The sequence below is a fragment of the Hemiscyllium ocellatum genome, chromosome 23 (genome assembly GCF_020745735.1).
Source record: "Hemiscyllium ocellatum isolate sHemOce1 chromosome 23, sHemOce1.pat.X.cur, whole genome shotgun sequence".
NCBI lineage: Eukaryota > Metazoa > Chordata > Chondrichthyes > Orectolobiformes > Hemiscylliidae > Hemiscyllium > Hemiscyllium ocellatum.
In genome coordinates, this window is record NC_083423.1 from 14,723,476 (window position 1) to 14,743,326 (window position 19,851).

The 19,851-nt window shown below is 42.9% G+C and overlaps 1 protein-coding gene across 1 annotated transcript in view; it reads right to left on the minus strand.

Annotated features, from left to right (window-relative positions):
• Window positions 1–19,851, minus strand: part of plxna4 (plexin A4) — a 630,201-nt gene that overhangs the window by 172,579 nt on the left and 437,771 nt on the right. Inside the window, exon 9 of the mRNA XM_060842703.1 lies at window positions 11,835–11,949. Coding sequence (XP_060698686.1) covers window positions 11,835–11,949 — 115 coding nt within the window. The remainder of the gene's footprint in view (window positions 1–11,834; window positions 11,950–19,851) is intronic.

A 19,851-nucleotide genomic window follows, 5' to 3' on the forward strand; every position in this document is an offset into this window, starting at 1 on the left:
CCACCAGGTTTATTTGGAAGTACTAGCTTTCAGAGCACTGCTCCTTCATCAGGTAACTAGTGGGGCAGGATCATAAGACACAGAATTTATAGCAAAAGATCATGCAATTAAAACTATATCTTGGACAAAACTAGATTACTGTTAAGTCTTTCACCTTGTTGAATGGGTTGCAGGCTTCAGTTCATTAATATGTAAATCCCAGAACTTCTTTTAAGTCACATTCTCTAGATAACAAGGTTTTATAAAAATAGGTGACATCTCAACTCAGACAATGTATTAAAGATGTGAGGTTAGACTCTGTCTGTATCCCAGTCTTGAGTCCGACAGGTTCTATTTCCAAATTTATAAAATATCATATGGATTGATTGTCTGCAGGTTGTGTGCTTTTTGAGCAAAAATAGAATGCATCTGCAAATACAAGTTTGCAAATCCAAATTCACCCCATTGACATTTATATGTATGTGTGTATGCGCGCTCGTATGTGAGGGAGACAGAGAGAGTGAGTGTTGTGTGTGTGTGCTCATGTTTGTTTGTGTCACACACACAAGTCTTTGGGATGAATTCTTATTTGCAGAAACATTTTATTTTTGTTCAAAAAAGCACACAACCTACAGACAGTCAGTCTATATAACATTTTATGAATCCCTACTTTGAAAATAGAACCAGTCCGACAGAAGATTGGGATACAGAGTGACTCTGACCTCACACCTTTAATACACTGTCTGAGTTGAGAAGTCACTTTTTTCATAAAACCTGAAGTTATCTCAAGAATGTGACTTAAAAATAGTTCTGGGATTTACATAGTAATGAAACAAAACTTGCAACCCATTCAAAAAGATGAAAAACTTAACAATAATCTAGGCTTGTTCAATATATCATTCTAATTGCATGACACTAATCATTTGCTTCAAAATTCTGGGTCTTATGAATCTACCCCATTTGTTACCTGATGAAGGAGCAGTGCTCTGAAGGTGAATACTTCCAAATAAATCTGGTGGACTGTAACCTGGTGTTGTATGATTTTTATCTCTGTTCTGTATAACCATTGGAACATGATTGGTAAAAGTGACATCTACTCAGCAACTGCACTTGTCCTGACATCTAATAAGTCGGTGCAATGACTTCCAAGTCATAAAAAAAATTAATGGTTGGTTAAAAAAATGTTTTTTTTTGGTATTGATCCATTCATGACTTTGGGATATTCCAAAGAATCATTGTAGGCAATGACTTTTGTAAGTGGGTGATAATTTGTACCAACAATCATCAATGAACAGCAATGCAGTAAGTGATCAGATCGTTTGAATTGGTTTTGAGGGTAAACATTGGTCAGGATATCAGGGAAAATCCTCCTTTCTTCAAATGATGCCCTAAGATCTTTAATAGCTGAAAATGTGTTGCTGGAAAAGCGCAGCAGGTCAGGCAGCATCCAAGGAGCAGGAGAATCGACGTTTCAGGCATGAGCCCTTCTTTAGGAAAGGGCCAAATGGTCTCCTTCTTCAAAGACCACAATTTCCCCCCAGACGTGATCGACAATGCCTTTGTTTTTATTTCCCTCTCCTAAGATCTTTAATATCCAACTAACAGCTTAGGCAAGGTCTGTCAACGCCAAAGGACAGCTCCTCTGATAATATTGAACTTCCTTTGTATCACATTCAGGATCTCAGCCCAAAGTGACAGGTGAACTTAAATAATAATAATAATAATGGGTTGCCTCTGGAACTTATGGTGCAGGGCCCATTTCACATGAACGGCAAATAGGCAGTGATTCCTGGCCTGACACACCCACCGCGCTCACATTTATCAAAAATACACAGCTTGAAGTGTTAGAAGTGATTGCAAAGGAAATGCAAGGAGGCCACAGACCTCCCAGTTCTCTTTTGTTTAGATATAAGGCTGAAGACAAAGTTTTAAATGTTATTATCAAGCATCTGTTTGGGTCAAAGACCAACAGAAGAGTGCAAGAAAGGCAAATCTCAGAGAGAGAAGCATGTCCTGCTGTTAGAGTGGGACTACAGAAGAAAACTGCACAAAACAAAGTATGACATTTCAAGGCTTTTCATATCTGATCCGTTCACTCCTCAGACTCAAGGATTTCTGAGCATTAGCAGTGCACGATAAGACAGTGAGCAGCTCACAAGGAATCTTGGTTATTGAATGAATACATTCTGTTTCTTAATCAACAAAGGGATATCACAGATTACGCAGCTGTTTGCCAAGTACAACTATTTCTGGATTTACTGAAAGCCTCACTGGCCTTTGCTATCACAAGAATTCAAACAAAACATAAACCAGCAAACATACACGTATTTCCCATCCTCAGCTGCCCTGACAAAGTGGTATGAGGCCACCTTGGAGTGACTCTATTCATAATTAACTGTGCTGCTTTCGAGAATCAGTCAGGAGCTGTGGGATTGGAGTTACATACCAGATCAGGAAAGTTCCTTGAAGGGCATTTCCCTACCAGCTGTGTTTGTGCAACAATCTGGAAGACATATTACAAATTTGACAGATAATTTGTAAAGGATTTTTCAGCACAACACTGAGGTCACACACCAACTCAAGTGATTTTAGCCTTTCCCCTGATTTCCACTGTCCAATTTTAATCTTGATGGGGAGGTGCCAGTGCTGGACCAGTGCAGACCTTAGATGGTGGTCTTTCCCCACTGCATAGATTGTGCACCCAAACCCCACGTTTGGACTCCACTGAGGGGAACCAAGTAGGAAGTAAGAAAGCTACTTGCTATGAGAAAAATTCTTGTCAGACCATTGTGCCTATTGTTCAGAATTCAAAATTGCAACTATAATGCTGGCACAGGAAGATTCCTAATTCTAACTCAATAATCTCACTTAAAAACAACATGACAAACTACTTCTAACATTCTCGGTATACTTAACAACAGAACATAGGTTTTTATTGGGCCCTGGGAGAACTAAACACTTTCAGGGAAAATGATTGATACACATTATGGTACCTGCTGCCAGGCTGCAGTTTAATTTAACTTGCTTCATATTCCAATCTCTGCTCAAGTATGGGCAGATTCCCAAAACAGCAGAAAGAAGATCTAAAGCTATTGAATAGAAAGGCTGCACTAACATCTTTGAATGGACAATAACCTTATTACTGTCTCAAATTCAAATACAAAGTCAGAAGTTACACGACTCAAGGTGAGAGTCCAAAAGGTTTATTTGAAATCACTAGCTTTCAGAGCATTGCTCCTTTGTCAGGTGACTTTCACTTGGCAGGGCAGCACGGTGGCACAGTGGTTAGCACTGCTGCCTCACAGCGCCAGAGTCCCAGGTTTGATCCCAGCCTTGGGTGGCTGTCTGTGTGGAGTTTGCACATTCTCCCTGTGTCTGCGTGGGTTTCCTCTAGGTGCTCCTGTTTCCTCCCACAGTCTAAAGATGTGCAGGCCAGGTGAATTGGCCATGCTAAATTGCACATAGTGTTAGGTGCATTAGTCAGAGGGAAATGGGTCTGGGTGGGTTACTCTTCAGAGGGTCGGTGTGGACTGATTGGGCCAAAGGGTCGGTTTCCACACTGTAGGGAATCTAATCTGATGAAGGACCAGCGCTCCAAAAACTTGTGATATCAAATAAACCTGTTGGACTATGACCTGGTGCCATGTGACTTCATTTTTAATTCCAAAGAGCAGTGGAAACATGGAATGTTCCGTTCCAATTCCGATCAGCTATGTGGGAAAACAGGCTTGAGGAGCCGAATGGCCTGTTTCTATTCCTGTACTCCATTTGCAGGAATGTTCATTTGACATTTCACAAGCTCTGACTAGACCAGACATCAAATCCAACCTGACTATTTGCACTGGCCTAACACGATTGATGAAAATGCATAGCCTTTTTGATTGCAAAAATATACTTTAATTCTTTAAAAGATTTTTATCTGCAGGTACTAATAAAGTTCTGTGCTATCTTTGCATATCAAAAAAATATTAGAAGTTGGAATGTGACATTAGTGGAATTCATTGCCGCAGGGCGCAATGGAGGCCGGGACGCTGAATGTCTTCAAGGCAGAGATTGATAAATTCGTGATGTCACAAGAAATTAAGGGCTACGGGGAGAATGCGGGTAATTGGAGTTGAAATGCCCATCTGCCATGATTGAACGGCGGAGTGGACTTGATGGGCCGAATGGCCTTATTTCCACTCCTATGTCTTATGGTCTTATTCCCTGCAGCTACGAAAACCAAAGGCATTTCTTAATCTTGCAGGACACTATTTACATACATCGAGGCAACAAGTGGAGTCTGCCAACTGAACTCGTTATACTCTCGTTATACATCGGCAGGTAGACCTTAGATGGTGGTCTTTCCCCACTGCATAGATTGTGCACCCAAACCCCACGTTTGGACTCCACTGAGGGGAACCAAGTAGAAAGTAAGAAAGCTACTTGCTATGAGAAAAATCCTTGTCAGACCATTGTGCCTATTGTTCAGAATTCAAAATTGCAACTATAATGCTGGCACAGGAAGATTCCTAATTCTAACTCAATAATCTCTCTTAAAAACAACATGACAAACTACTTCTAACATTCTCGGTATACTTAACAACAGAACATTGGTTTTTATTGGGCCCTGGGAGAACTAAACACTTTCAGGGAAAATGATTGATACACATTATGGTACCTGCTGCCAGGCTGCAGTTTAATTTAACTTGCTTCGTATTCCAATCTCTGCTCAAGTATGGGCAGATTCCCAAAACAGCAGAAAGAAGATCCAAAGCTATTGAATAGAAAGGCTGCACTAACATCTTTGAATGAACAATAACCTTATTACTGTCTCCAGTTCAGATACAAAACCCATGTGTATTAATTAGGTTTGTCAATCACTCCAGCTCAAGCAAAGCAGTCATTGTAGAAGCAATTGATTATAGACTTTATTTCTGCTCAGGCTGAGAGAAGCTGCCCTCATCTTAGATGGCAACTGTTTAAAGTTTGCCTTCTCTGTGTCTTTATATCTTAAGGACACAAGATATATGCAATCTGTTGCTGATACTTCTTTCAGAACAGTTCAGCAGGGCTGTGGTCTTAACATGTGGCTTTATTCAGTGGAAATATGGACCGGGATCCTGAGCAATGCTGTTATAGCTTTATAACTAACAGGAATCCATTTCAGGGTGCAAACTCTCTGAATATTCTGTCACCTTAGAAGGCTATTGGAACTTGTGGCTTCACAGAGAAGATTTGGCCGTTTCTTCACTGAATGCACAGATATGCACATTATAGTCGGTTGTAGTGGTGGTTTATTAGGTGTAAGGATTTGGTTTAGTTTCCAACCCCATCTGCTCACTTCGGCAACCTCCACCTCCACCTCGCCCTAGGATGCTGAAACTATTGCCTCTTGATTGTCACCCCCTCCCAAACCTACGGCTTCCAGCACCTTGAAGGTGAATGGCAACAGGCATGGAAGGAACACTATCACCTCCAAGTTCCCCTTCAAGTCACACACTATCCTGACTTGGACACACGGCGCTGTTATCTGCTAAAATCACCAATTTTTATTTGTGTTTCTAAACAAAATCTCTCACCTTTCGGTGTGTATTTTTATGAATGACAGAAGTAGTTTGGTCATGTTGTGTGATTATTTAGTTGGAATTAGTAATCTTACTGTGTCAGCATTATAGTTGCTGATCTGAATTCTGAACAGTAGGCAGGGATCTGACGAGGACTGTTCTCATAGGAGGTGGCTGTCTAACTTCCCACTCGCATGGATTTTTATGTGAGTCACCTTGCATAACCTGGCTAAAATACATAATATTCATGTATAATGTTACTCCCATTGTTTGACAATGGACGCATTGGCCTTGAGCCCTTCTTCTTCTACATTTTACAACTTCTTAACTCCAGATATTCCTTAACAGGGTGCCCCTCACTATCGAGAAGACCAAGGTTAGGGGTTAGATGAGAACACTACCAACACCATCCTGCCTTGAAAATATTTTGACCATTGCTTCATCATTGCTGAGTCACAACTATGGAAACTCACTCCCTAACAGCATCGTGGAAGCCTCTTAACTGCACAGATCAGGAAGAAAGCCCAGCGACATGGTTTCAAGGGCTTCTGGGAATTGGCAATAAATGCTAGCCTCACTAATGATTCCCGAGAATGTGGAACAATGAAAATCCTGGCTGAGATCATTCTGGAAGCAAGATCAGACCTGGACTCATCCTGTCCTGTTAGGCTCAGTTCCCTATCCGTAGTCTGATGGCCAAGAAGTGTGGGAGTTGTTGATGTGTTTCGAGACTAAGATGGCTTCCTGAATCCTGTTGGCAAAATCCTTCAAGTCTTTTTCACCAAATACAAATAACTCTCCAGCAATCAGGAGACAGTACGTGAGATGTCCAAGTGACTATGCACAAGCAAAGCACTTTTATCACATCCCTGTTGCTGCCAAGAAAAAAAATATATAATTTTCCTTTAACACAAACATACCATTTCCAAACACAGATTCTTGTCATCTCTGAAGCTAAACTCTGCAAATCTGTCTCCATCCAGTCATTGCCCTATCATAGGAAGTCCACATTTCCTGTTTATTTTTTATTTATTTATGCCAGTGGCCCAAAGAGCAAAGATTCCCAGAGTCAACATCCAGAACAGTGACCTCGCTAACTGCTCAGTCTCTTGTTTCATTTCCAAGTCTCTTTATAAATACGGAATCCACAAGAAATACTTATATTGCACCTCTAATGTAATAAAATGGCCCAAGGGACTTCACTGGAGCAGTACAGAACAAAATATAGCACCGTGCTATGTAAAAAGATATGAGGTCTGATTACCAAAGCCTTAGTCAAAGAAGCAGGTTTAAAGAAGGGGCTTCAAGCACTAAAGTGAGGTGGAGACGTGTAGAGAGGGTAGGGAGGGGGTGACAATGGAGGAACTGGTTTAAATCAGGGATACACTAAAGGTCAAAATTAGGGACCACAGTCAGCTTGGAGAGGTGTGAGGCTGGAAGAGATCACAATGGGGTGGCACAGCAGCTCAATGGTTAGCACCGATCCCCCACAATGCCAGGCAACCAGGTTCAAGTCCAGTCCCAGGCGACTGTCTGTGTGGGGTTTGCACGTCCTCCCTGATTTTGTGCGGGTTTCCTCACACAGTCCAAAGATGTGCAAGTTAGGTGGATTGGCCATGCTAGATTCCCCTGTGCAGACTCGATGGGTCAAACAGCCTCTTTCCAAACGAAGGGATTCTAAGATATGGCCCCAGATGGATTTGGAAACAAGGACGGGAGTTTTAAAAATCAAGGTGTAGTTTGACTGGGAGCTAATGTAGGTCAGTGCAGCCAACCATAGGGCAGGACTTCAGCTCAATAGCTCTTGGTGAGAAAAAAGTTAACATAGCGAGCAGTCAGGATATAGAAAATCTGCTTGCCGTTGTGGAGGAGGCAGGTTCAATCAAGGCATTCCACAGGGCATTAGATGGGGAGTTAAATAGAAATGAAATGCTGGGTTAGGGGGGGAAATGCAAGAGAATGGCTCTAATTTAAGATGTTCTGAGAGCCATTGTTATACAATCGACCAAATGGCCATCTTCAGCACCATACCTCTCCGATTCTGTGAGTTTAGATATGGGTTGCAGAGCTTTGGATGACTTCAAGTGCATGGGATAGAAAAGGGGAGACCAGACAGGATTGCACTGAAATAACATTGAAAGTCTAAATATCAAGAAAATGAGAAGACTTTGACCATGACCAAGGGCATGCAGGCACGGGCAGGAGGATCAGTAACCAGGTGATGGAAATTTCAGGTTGTTGGCTAACAAACTAGTGGGCTGCACTCAGTTGTTCTGCTGCCTGAAAGAATGAAGCGGATTCAGTTATAACTTTTGACCAGAGAATGGATAAATAGTTGATGTGGAAACATTTGCATGCCTGAGGAGGGTGGGATAACAAGAGCTCAGTATGTGCTGGCATTCGAATGGAATACCTCTCCCAATGGTGGAGGGGTAGAGTGGGGAGCAGCGGTATTATCACTACATTAATAATCCAGAACCCCAAGCTCATGTTCTGGGTTTGAAATCCACCATGGCTGACAATGAAATTTCAATTCAATGCAAATCTCAAATTAATGTGATGACGATTATTCAAATAGTTTTTAAAAAGCCTGTAATTAAAATAAAAACTAGTCTAATGGTGACCATGTAATCTCTATCAATTATCGTGAAAGTACATCTGGTTCACTCACGTCCTTCAGAGAAGAAAATCTGTCTTCTTATCTCATCTTTACTACATGTGACTCCAGACCCACAGCAATGGGGTTGACTTTAAACTGCTCTCTGGGCAATTAGTATTTGGCAATAAATGCTGAGCTAGACAGTGACATGCATGTCCCATCAACAAATTAAAAACAAATATGTGGCAACATTCCCAATCTTCTAGCTAGTCGCAATTAATTTTGAGTGGATCTAACGATGTCCTCATCAGAGGTTTCCGGTTAAAACTGACACCTAGATTATGAACTGATGTTGGAAATATGCCTGGAGATTTCTTCACATAACTCCCCAGCAACCAACTGACCCACCCTCCTGCACCTGCCATTGGTTGCCCAACACATGGCAATGTCACTCTCACCCAGCCAATCAGAAAGCTAGGAGGTTTTCATCTGGGGAAATTTCGCTGTCAATCAAACAGCCTTGTAATGCCATTTCCAATGTGTTTATAACTAAGAAATGGAAGTAGATAACAAAATAACGCACAGCATTTTTCTTCCCCTTGATTAATCTTTCATTGCTGAAAATGTGTTGCTGGTTAAAGCGCAGCAGGTCAGGCAGCATCCAAGGAACAGGAAATTCGACGTTTCGGGCATAAGCCCTTCATCAGGAAACTCATTAATCTTTCATTGCCAGTGACTCCATTCTTTGTTCTGTCAAACTGGAGCAGGACAACGATAATTCCACCAGGGAAGTTAAACTTCCCTGCAGATTCCCTCAGATTCAACTCAGAGTCTGGATCTACACAACTTGACCTCAAAATCAAGACAATCTTGCTGCAAACAGCTGCAGTTTAAACATACCCAAGGTCAGATAACATTCTAAACGTCCGCTATCAGCAAATCCTCAAAGCAAAAACGTGTTTTCATATTTCCTTGCAACGGCAAAAATATTTACAGACCCTAAATAATGTTAACTCCCTCAAAACAAAAGTGACCATGATTGGGATGGAAATGAATACAAGCGAGTGAAGGAATCAAAAAGGCTAAAACAATGTTAGACGACACCTCATAGAGACGGTGCTATAAAGTGGGAGGTCATGCTGCAGCTGTGCTGGGTATACTCAGATCTGAGGTTTTTTTTTAATTTTAATTCGACTTTATTCATAAAAATTATCTCAGTATATACAAGGGTTCTTAATCATGTCTGTAAGGTCCCTGTAGAAACTTTGCAAAACAAACCAAACAAAACGTTACAATTTTTACATTTCTCACCGTTTCTGTACAGCTGCGAAAAACAACGGCACTTCTGAGTGGCGTGCCTCATGAAGGTTGCACACTGGCCTTGGGATGGGCACAGTGAAGTTTCTCCAGGACAATACCTGGCCAAGAGGGTGAAATTGTAGGAAAGGGCTTACATAAGCTTGGTCACTCCCCTGAATGTTGAACGTTGAGTGGCGATCTAAGCAAGGTGCTGAGAATATTTAAAATAGTCAATAGGGTAAATAGAGAGAAACCAATGGGGAATTTTGGGCCCTTGTGTGCCGTGTTGGTAGTGTCACTAACTCTGGACTGGGAGGGCCACATCTTAGTCCCACATCGGCTCCAGAGGTGTGTAATAATGTCTCTGAACGGGTTAATTAGAACAATAGGTTTTTTTAAAAAATCACAGATGAGTTTATATCAACTTCAACTGCCAATCACCTCCTCTACTCCATTGTATACCCTGTGGTAGAAGCCAATTGCTGAACAGGACACAAATTAATAGAAATCTCCACTGACAAGCCGGCCTTCACTGTCAACAAGGTGAATGGTGAAAGCCGGAGACTTGCCTCTGAGAGCAAAATCTATGTCATTGTCCTTTAGTTCAAATGACATTTCTGGATTTGCTTCCAGCCTCTTTATGATGGGACAATGAGAAAGGAGTGAGACTGGGTGAGGGGAACCTTAACACTGCTCCCTGAGCCACATTCACAGCCAAACACCATTGTGATTACAATCAAGATAATAAATAAAGGAGTAAAACTTACTTGCCGATATATTTTTATTGTCACACAGCACGCAGTCAATCACAAAACAGGCCCACCAGAGAGGTGTACTGGCCGAGAGTACAATGCTCTCCATATCCTGCCTTGTTTCAGAGCTTTGAAGAAAGGTGATGAGCAAAGAAGAATTCCTCCATGACATGTCTGAAGGAACATTTACACCCAATAATGATTGCAAAACCCCATAAATAACAATAAGAGTTTTTTTAAAAAGGACTTCATCTGATTTCTGATGCTGTTGGAAGTGGGCGGCACGGTGGCACAGTGGTTAGCAGTGCTGTCTCACAGCGCCTGAGACCTGGGTTCAATTCCCGACTCAGGCGACTGACTGTGTGGAGTTTGCATGTTCTCCCCGTGTCTGCGTGGGTTTCCTCCGGGTGCTCCGGTTTCCTCCCACAGTCCAAAGATGTGTGGGTCAGGTGAATTGGCCATGCTAAATTGCCCTTAGTGCTAGGAAAGGGGTAAATGTAGGGGTATGGGTGGGTTGCGCTTCGGCGGGTCGGTGTAGACTTGTTGGGTCGAAGGGCCTGTTTCCACACTGTAAGTAATCTAATCTAATCTAAGGGTTGTGATATTGCTTGAAAACCGATAGGAACAGAGGGATAGGAATCCTTAATCAGATTTGGAGGCAACGGCCTAGTGATATTATTACTGGACTGTCAATCCATAGACCAGGCAATGTTCTGAGGACCCAGGTTTGAATTCGACCACAGAAGATGGTGAATTTGAATTCAATAAAAATCTGGAATGAAAAGTTCAATGCTGGCCACAAATTCATTGTTGATTGTCAAAAAGACCCACCTGGGTCACTAATGTCCTTTAGAGAAGGGAAGTGCCATCCTGACATGTGACTCAAGACCAACAGCAACGTGGTTGACCATTAACTGCCCTCTGGGCCATTAGGGATGGGCAATAAATGCTGGCCTAGCTAATGATGTCCTCAATATGTGAATAAAATCTCCAAGTGAATCAACAGAACATACAATTCGGAAACTACAACAGGAAGAGCTAAACAAACTCAGCAAGTCCAACAGCATATGCAGAGGGTAAAGCCGAGCCAACATTCCAAGTCCAGTGGGTCCTGCATCAGGAGCTACTGACCAGGCAGTTCTGGTGATACACCATTGGACTCAAAGCATTGGCTGCTTCTATCTCTATAAATGCTGCCGGATCTGCTGAATTTTTCCAGCACTTTCTTAGATTCAGATCTCTAGTGTTCACAGCTTTTTGTCTTCTTTGACTCAGTTCAGATCACAATTTAAGATTTCAGCCCGAAGGTTTTTGACAATACCTCCTTGGTAGAGTTCTGAAACATCAGTCTACATAATCTGCTTAAATTATCACATTTTATCTTAATGCAACATGTGACTGACAGATCAATGCTACTTATTCCAGCTCTGGCCTTCCATCCAATACTCTCAATGTCCAAACCATCTACACAATGGGTGAGTTTTCCATCGTCAAAACTGTGAATTAGCCAGAACCAAACGATAAGAAACATTCTAACAGGAGGCAGTTTTTCTGGCACCATGAACCTATTCCAAGATCCATTTAGATCATGAATAATCTTTATCTCAACTCCATTACCCACTATGACCACAGAACTTAATTAATCTCAAAACCCCTTACCTCCGAAATGTTGACCCTCCCTTCCTGGAAAGAGCACGTCCGTGGGTCATGTGTACACATGTGTCGATATTTGCACCAATGGCATCGATAGGGACTGTTCACACAGGACAGGCACCTGGTTTGACAAAATGTACAATTAGGTGATGCTTCATAGCACAATACACAATCTACAAATATCTAGATCACCTGACAAAGGAGCAATGCTCCGAATGCTTGTGATTTCAAATAAACCTGTTGGACGATAACCTGGTGTCATGTGTCTTCTGACTTTGTGCAAGTATTCAGGTTGATTCTAGCTAATAAGAACCTGAGTATAGCTAAATAAAAACTTAAAGCTTTCACACTTCAACAGAGCCCAAGACAAGCTAATTATTCAAACTGGTTTCTGCTCACTGTGAAGCCAAAGGTCACAAATATAGTCCAGTCCCTCCGCAAATGGAAGTTAAACTCTGATTAACCTTCCAACCCACCCTCAAACTATGAGAGCTTTTGACAGAGTAGATGAAGAAAATCTATTCATTCTGGCAAGTGGATTGATCACCAGAAGTCATAAATTTAAAATCATCAGCAGAAGCGCAAGAGAGGAAATGAAGAGAGTGTTTTTCACTTGCAGTGTTGTTGGCATCTGGAATGCTCTGTTTGATAAGTTGCCGGAAGCTAATTCCACAAGGAATTTAAAAGGGAGTTCAACAGAAATGAGAAATTTATGAGGTTACGGACAATTAATAAAAGAGGTTGGCGGGATAGCCATAACTGCTCTCCAACAACAGGCTTGATGGACTGCACAAATTCCTTCTGTTTTGAAAAGTTTCCATTCAATTCAACAATTTCCAGTTTTGTACCACACTGATAATTGCATTGAGTATTTTATGCTTCCATATAAACGTTCACCATTAAAAGAAGTCAAGGTGGGAAAAGGGAGTAAAAAGTCCAATTCGCAACAGCACATGTCATCTGAATTCTTGATATCATTGGCTAAGTATATATGTTTCTGAATGAAGTTCTCGTGGTGCAGTGGTAGTGCCCTTACCTCAGGATCAAGAGTCCTGGTTTCAAACTCTACCTGCTCCAGACCTGTGTAATAGCATCTCTGAACAGGTTGGTGAGGAAATATCTCTATGCCTCTATGCCTTCATATTGCAAGAGCTTCACAATTCTCAGTGAAGTTTTCCTCCGCTACATCGATGACTGTATCGGCGCTGCCTCGTGCTCCCACGAGGAGGTTGAACAGTTCATCAACTTTACTAACACCTTCCATCCCGACCTGAAATTCACCTGGACTGTCTCAGACTCCTCCCTCCCCTTCCTAGACCTTTCCATTTCTATCTCGGGCGACCGACTCAACACAGACATCTATTATAAACCGACTGACTCCCACAGCTACCTGGACTACACCTCCTCCCACCCTGCCCCCTGTAAAAACGCCATCCCATATTCCCAATTCCTTCGTCTCCGCCGCATCTGCTCCCAGGAGGACCAATTCCAACACCGCACAACCCAGATGGCCTCCTTCTTCAAGGACCGCAGATTCCCCCCAGACGTGATCGACGATGCCCTCCACCGCATCTCCTCCACTTCCCGCTCCTCCGCCCTTGAGCCCCGCTCCTCCAACCGCCACCAAGACAGAACCCCACTGGTTCTCACCTACCACCCCACCAACCTGCGCATACAACGTATTATCCGCCGCCATTTCCGCCACCTCCAAACGGACCCCACCACCAAGGATATATTTCCCTCCCCTCCCCTATCAGCGTTCCGCAAGGACCACTCCCTTCGTGACTCCCTTGTCAGATCCACACCCCCCACCAACCCAACCTCCACCCCCGGCACCTTCCCCTGCAACCGCAGGAAATGTAAAACTTGCGCCCACACCTCCACACTCACTTCCCTCCAAGGCCCCAAGGGATCCTTCCATATCCGCCACAAGTTCACCTGTACCTCCACACACATCATCTATTGCATCCGCTGCACCCGATGTGGCCTCCTCTATATTGGTGAGACAGGCCGCTTACTTGCGGAACGCTTCAGAGAACACCTCTGGGCCGCCCGAACCAACCAACCCAATCACCCCGTGGCTCAACACTTTAACTCCCCCTCCCACTCCACCGAGGACATGCAGGTCCTTGGACTCCTCCACCGGCAGAACACAACTACACGACGGCTGGAGGAGGAGCGCTTCATCTTCCGCCTGGGAACCCTCCAACCACAAGGTATGAATTCAGATTTCTCCAGCTTCCTCATTTCCCCTCCCCCCACCTTGTCTCAGTCGGTTCCCTCAACTCAGCACCGCCCTCCTAACCTGCAATCCTCTTCCTGACCTCTCCGCCCCCACCCCACTCCGGCCTATCACCCTCACCTTGACCTCCTTCCACCTATCCCACCTCCATCGCCCCTCCCCCTAGTCCCTCCTCCCTACCTTTTATCTCAGCCGGCTTGGCTCTCTCTCTCTTATTCCTGATGAAGGGCTTATGCTCGAAACGTCGAATTCTCTATTCCTGAGATGCTGCCTAACCTGCTGTGCTTTGACCAGCAACACATTTGCAGCTGTGATCTCCAGCATCTGCAGACCTCATTTTTTACTCGAAGTTAAAGGAAGGGTGGGTACATTAATAGGAAGGGTTTACAGGGATATGATGCAAATGCCGGGAAATAGCACTAGATTAATTTAGGATATCTGGTTGGTATGTTGGACTGAAGGGTCTGTTTCCACACTGTATATCTCTATGACCTCCCTCCTTCCCACCTATCCACTCCAACCTCCTCTCTGACCTATCACCTTCATCCCCACCCCCATTCACCTATTGTACTCTATGCTACTTTCTCCCCACAGCTCTATTTCTGATGAAGGGCTTTTGCCCGAAACGTCGATTTTCCTACTCCTTGGATGCTGCCTGACCTGCTGTGCTTTTCCAGCACCAATCTAATCCAGACTCGGGTTTCCAGCATCTGCAGTCCTTGTTTTTACCTATTTTAGATAAGATGTCCACACTGAAAAGGCTGGGTGCATTCTCCACATAATAGAAAAGCCTAAAAGGAGATTTGGTGGGTGCATTTAAAATCATGAAGGATTTAGATCAACTAAACAAAGAGATACTGTTTCAAATGGCTGAACAGCCATTGAATGAGGGCTGAATGAGGGCACAAATGTAAAGAGACTGGCAAAAGAATCAGAGGTGGGATAAGGAAAAGTTTTTTTTAAACAAATCAGTGGATCGGATCTGGAGCACACTCCCTGATAGAATGATGGAATCAATAGCTTTCAAAAGGGAATTGAATAAATAGGTAATGTGAAAAGAATGGGTGTAGCATCTGGGGGGAAAGCAGGGAACACTGGCAGGGATATGATGATATGAATGGTCTCATTCTGTGCTGTACTCTATGATATTGTGATTCGATGACTAAAATCTAACAATAAACCCACCTGGTCTTTAGAAAGCAAAGTACTGCTTCTTGCATCAAATAAATCTGATTTTGAGCCATTATCATCTCAGATATATTTATAATATAGAGTCATAGAATCATAGAGATGTACAGCATGGAAACAGATCCTTCGGTCCAACCCGTCCATGCTGACCAGATATCTCAACTCAATCTCATCCCACCTGCCAGCACCTGGCCCATATCCCTCCAAACCTTTCCTATTCATATACCCATCCAGATGACTTTTAAATGTTGTAATTGTACTAGCCTCCACCATTTCCTCTGGCAGCTCATTTCATACATGTACCACCCTCTGCACGAAAAAGTTTCCTCTCAGGTCTCTTTTATATCTTTCCCCTCACACCCTAAACCTATGCCCTCTAGTTCTGGACTCCCCCACTCCAAGGAAATGATTTTGTCTATTTATCGTACCCATGTTCTTCATGATTTTATAAACCTCTATAAGGTCACCCCTCAGCCTCCGACACTCCAGGGAAAACAGCCCCAGCCTGTTCAGCCTCTCCCTGTCGCTCAAATCCTCCAACGCTGGCAACATCCTTGTAAATCTTTTCTGAACCCTTTCATGTTTCACAACATCTTTTCTTCCTTAAGTAAGGAGATCTATACATTACACAGTCCTTCAGATGTGATCTCATTAGTGTCCTGTGTAAATGAAGCATAAACTCCCCATTTTTGTATTCAATTCCCCAAACAAAATCCAGATTCAATCTGCATTCCAAACTCTTTCTGAATCTTGCTGAATTGGAATTGAGGGTGATTTAGCAGTTTAGATTAGAAACTGGCTTTCTGGAAGAAGGCAGAGAGTGGTGGTTGATGGAAAATATTCAGTCTGGAGTCCGGATCTGTTTTGGGACCACTGCTGCTAGTCATTTTTATAAATGACTTAGACACAGGCATAGGTGGATGGATTAGTAAAATTTGCAGACAACACTAAAGGCGGTGGAGTAGTGGACAGTATGGAAGAATGTTACAGGTTGCAGGGGGACTTGGATAAACTACAGAATTGGGCTGAGAGGTGGCAAATGGAGTTCAATGCAGCTAAATGTGAGGTGATGCATTTGGGAAGAATAACAGGAAAGCAGAGTACTGGGTCAATGGAAAGATTATTGGTAGTGTGGATGTGCAGAGGGATCTTGGAGTCCATGTGCATAGATCCCTGAAAGTTGCCACCCAGGTTGATAGTGCTGTTAAGATGGCATACGGTATGTTAGGTTTCACTCGTAGAGGGATTGAGTTCCGGAACCGCAATATCATGCTGCAACTATACAAAACGCTAGTGTGGCCACACTTGGAATATTGTGTACAGTTCTGGTTGTCCCATTACAGGAAGGACATGGAAGCATTGGAAAAGGTGCAGAGGAGCTGTACCAGGATGTTGCCTGGTCTGGAGGGAAGGTCTTATGAGGAAAGGCTAAGAGACTTGGGTCTGTTCTCATTGGAAAGTAGAAGGCTAAGGGGGGATTTGATAGAGACATACAAGATGATCGGGGGATTAGATAGGGTAGACAGTGAAATACCTTTTCCTAGGATGATAATGTCAGCATGTACGAGGGGGCATAACTACAAGTTGAGGGATGATAGATTTAAGACAGATGTCAGAGGCAAGTTCTTTACGCAGAGAGTGGTAAGGGCGTGGAATGCCCTACCTGCTAATGTAGTCAACTCAGCCACATTAGGGAGATTTAAGCAATCCTTAGATAAGCACATGGATGGTTTTGGGATAGTGTAGGTGGACAAGCTGAGAATAGTTCACAGGTCGGCGCAACATCGAGGGCCGAAGGGCCTGTTCTGCGCTGTATTGATCTATGTTCTATGTGCTATCTGTACACTAAGCTTTTGCACTTCCTGCACTAAGGCACCACATCCCTCTGCCACTCAAAGCTCTGCAATCTCTCACCATTTAAATAAGATGCTTTTTTAAAAAATGTTCCTATCAAAATGGTCAATTTTATATTTTTCCATCTTGTAGCAGAATTGCCAGATCTTTCCCCATTTACTTAGCGATCTGAACTTTCGATAACCTCCTTTTGTCCTCTTCACAACTTACATTCCTGTCTGACTTTGTGTCATCAGGAAATTTGGCAGCTTTATCTTTGGTTCCTTCATCCAAGGCATTTATGTAAAAAGGTTGTGGTCCCAGCACCGATCCCTGTGGCATACCACACGTTAATCCTGCCAATGACCAAATGATCCATTGTGTCTACTCTCTGTTTCCTGTTAGTGAGCCAATCTTCTGTCCCTGCCAATATGAAACCCCCTATATCATGAGCTCTTATTTTCTGTAATAACCTTTGCTTTGGCATCTTATCAATGGCCTTTTGGAAATTTAAATATTGTGTATCCACCCCTTTATCCACAGCACATTATGTTCTCAAAGAACTTGTATAAATTGTTCCAAAACAATTTTCCTTTCACAAAACCTTGTTGGTTCTGCCTGATTATGTTGAAAGTATGTAAGTGCCTTGCTGTAATTTCTTAAATAGTGGAACATCTTCCCTGTCATAGACATGAAGCCAATTGGCGCGGAGGTTCCTGCTTTCTGGCTCCTTCACTTTTTTGAATAAAGCAGTTACATTTGTTATTTTCAAACCTAATGGATCCTTCCCTGAATTTTGGATAATTAAAACCAATGCATCAACTGTTCAACACCGACTTCTGTAGAGACCTGAGGATAGAAACCCTCAGGGCAAGACAATGAGTCAGCCTGTTGTTCCAACCATTTGCCCAATGTCACATTCACATTTCTGATCCAAAAAGAAGCCAAAGCAAGAAATCTAGGCGTTTATGTGGACAAATCATTGAAGATGGCACAGTGGTTTCAGGAAGGATTAAAAAGCGTGCAGGGTCCTGGGCTTTGTAAATGGACAAATACAACACAGCAAGGAATGGTGAACCTTTATAATGCACTGGCTTGTCTGCAACTGGAGTGGAATTCTGGGCACCACACTTTAGAAAGGATGTGAGATTCCAAAAGATTTGGTTCTAGGTTAGGAGCAATTCAAGTTAGCGGGGTAGATTGGAGATGCCAGGGCTGTTCTCTGTACAGAAAGTTGAGAGGAAATTGAACAGAAGTTTTCAAAATTGTGAGGACACTGTCATAGAATCATACAGCACAGAAACAGACTGTTTGGTCCAACCAGTCCATGTGACCACAATCCCAAACTAATCTAGTCCTACCTGTCTGTGCTTGGCCCATATCCCTCCAAACATTTCTTATTCCTTTACTTATCCAAATGTCTTTCAAACCCTGTAATTGTACCCACATCTACCACTTCCCCTGGAAGTTATTCCATTTGTGAAACTCTGTGTAAAGAAGTTACCCCTCAAGCCTTTTATAAATCTTTCTCCTCTCATCTTAAAAATATACGCCTTGTCTTAAACTCTCCCAACCGAGGGAAAAGACACCTGCCATTCACCTTATCTATGGCCCTCATGACTTTGTGAACTTTTATAAGGTCACCCTTCAACCTCCTAAACTCCAGTGAATAAAGTCACAGCCTATCCAGCCTCTCCTTATAACTCTAACTCTCCATTCCCAGCAACGTCCTGGTAAATCTCTTCTGAACCCTCTCTAGCTTAATAATATCCTTCCTATAACAGAGTGACCATAACTGGGCACAGTACTCCAGAGGAGCCCTCAACAACACCCTGTACAACTTCAATGTAACATCTGAACTCCTATACACAGAGGTCTGAGCAATAAAGGCAAGTTGCCAAAAGTCTTCTTAACTAATTTGTTCTACATGTGACACAAACTCCAAAGAATTATACACCTGAACCCCTATGTTTCTTGTCCTACAGCATTACTGAACAGAGAAGATAAGAAATAAACTGTATCCAATAATGGGGACAGGGGAGGGACAGGAATCAGAGGGTACCAATTTAGAGAAGTAACAGTGACAATTAGTTCACGTTTCCTTATGAAGCTAATGGTTAGGATCTGGAATGCACTGCCTGAGAATTTGGAGGCAGATTCAAGTGTGGACTTCAAAAGGATATGGATATCTACCACAATAGAAAACATTTTATTATGATTCCTTCTGTCCAATTAGGGTGGACAAATCCCCAGAACTGGATGGGATCTATCCCAGGTTGCTGAGGGAGGCAAGAGAGGAAATAGTTAGGGCCCTGACAGATACCTTTGTGGCATCCTTAAATACAGGTGAAGTTCTGGAGCATTGGAGAGTTGGTCATGTTGTCCCCCTGTTTAAAAAGGGTGGTAGGGATATTCCAGGTAACTACAGACCAGTGAGCCTGACATCATGGGAAAGTTGCTGGAGAAGGTATTGAGGGATAAAATCTATTTATATTTAGAAAAGAATGGGCTTATCAGTGATAGGCAACAGGATTTTGTGCAGGGGAGATTGTGCCTTATCAACTTAGTAGGGTTCTTAGAGGAAGTGACCAGGTTGATGGATGAAGGAAGGGCTGTAGATGTCATATACATGGACTTTAGTAAGGCGTTTGATAAGATTCCCCATGGTAAACTCATGGAGAAAGTGAAGTCACATGGTGTGCAGGGTACTCTAGCTAGGGTGGATAAAGAACTGATTGAGCAACAGGAGAAAGAGAGCAG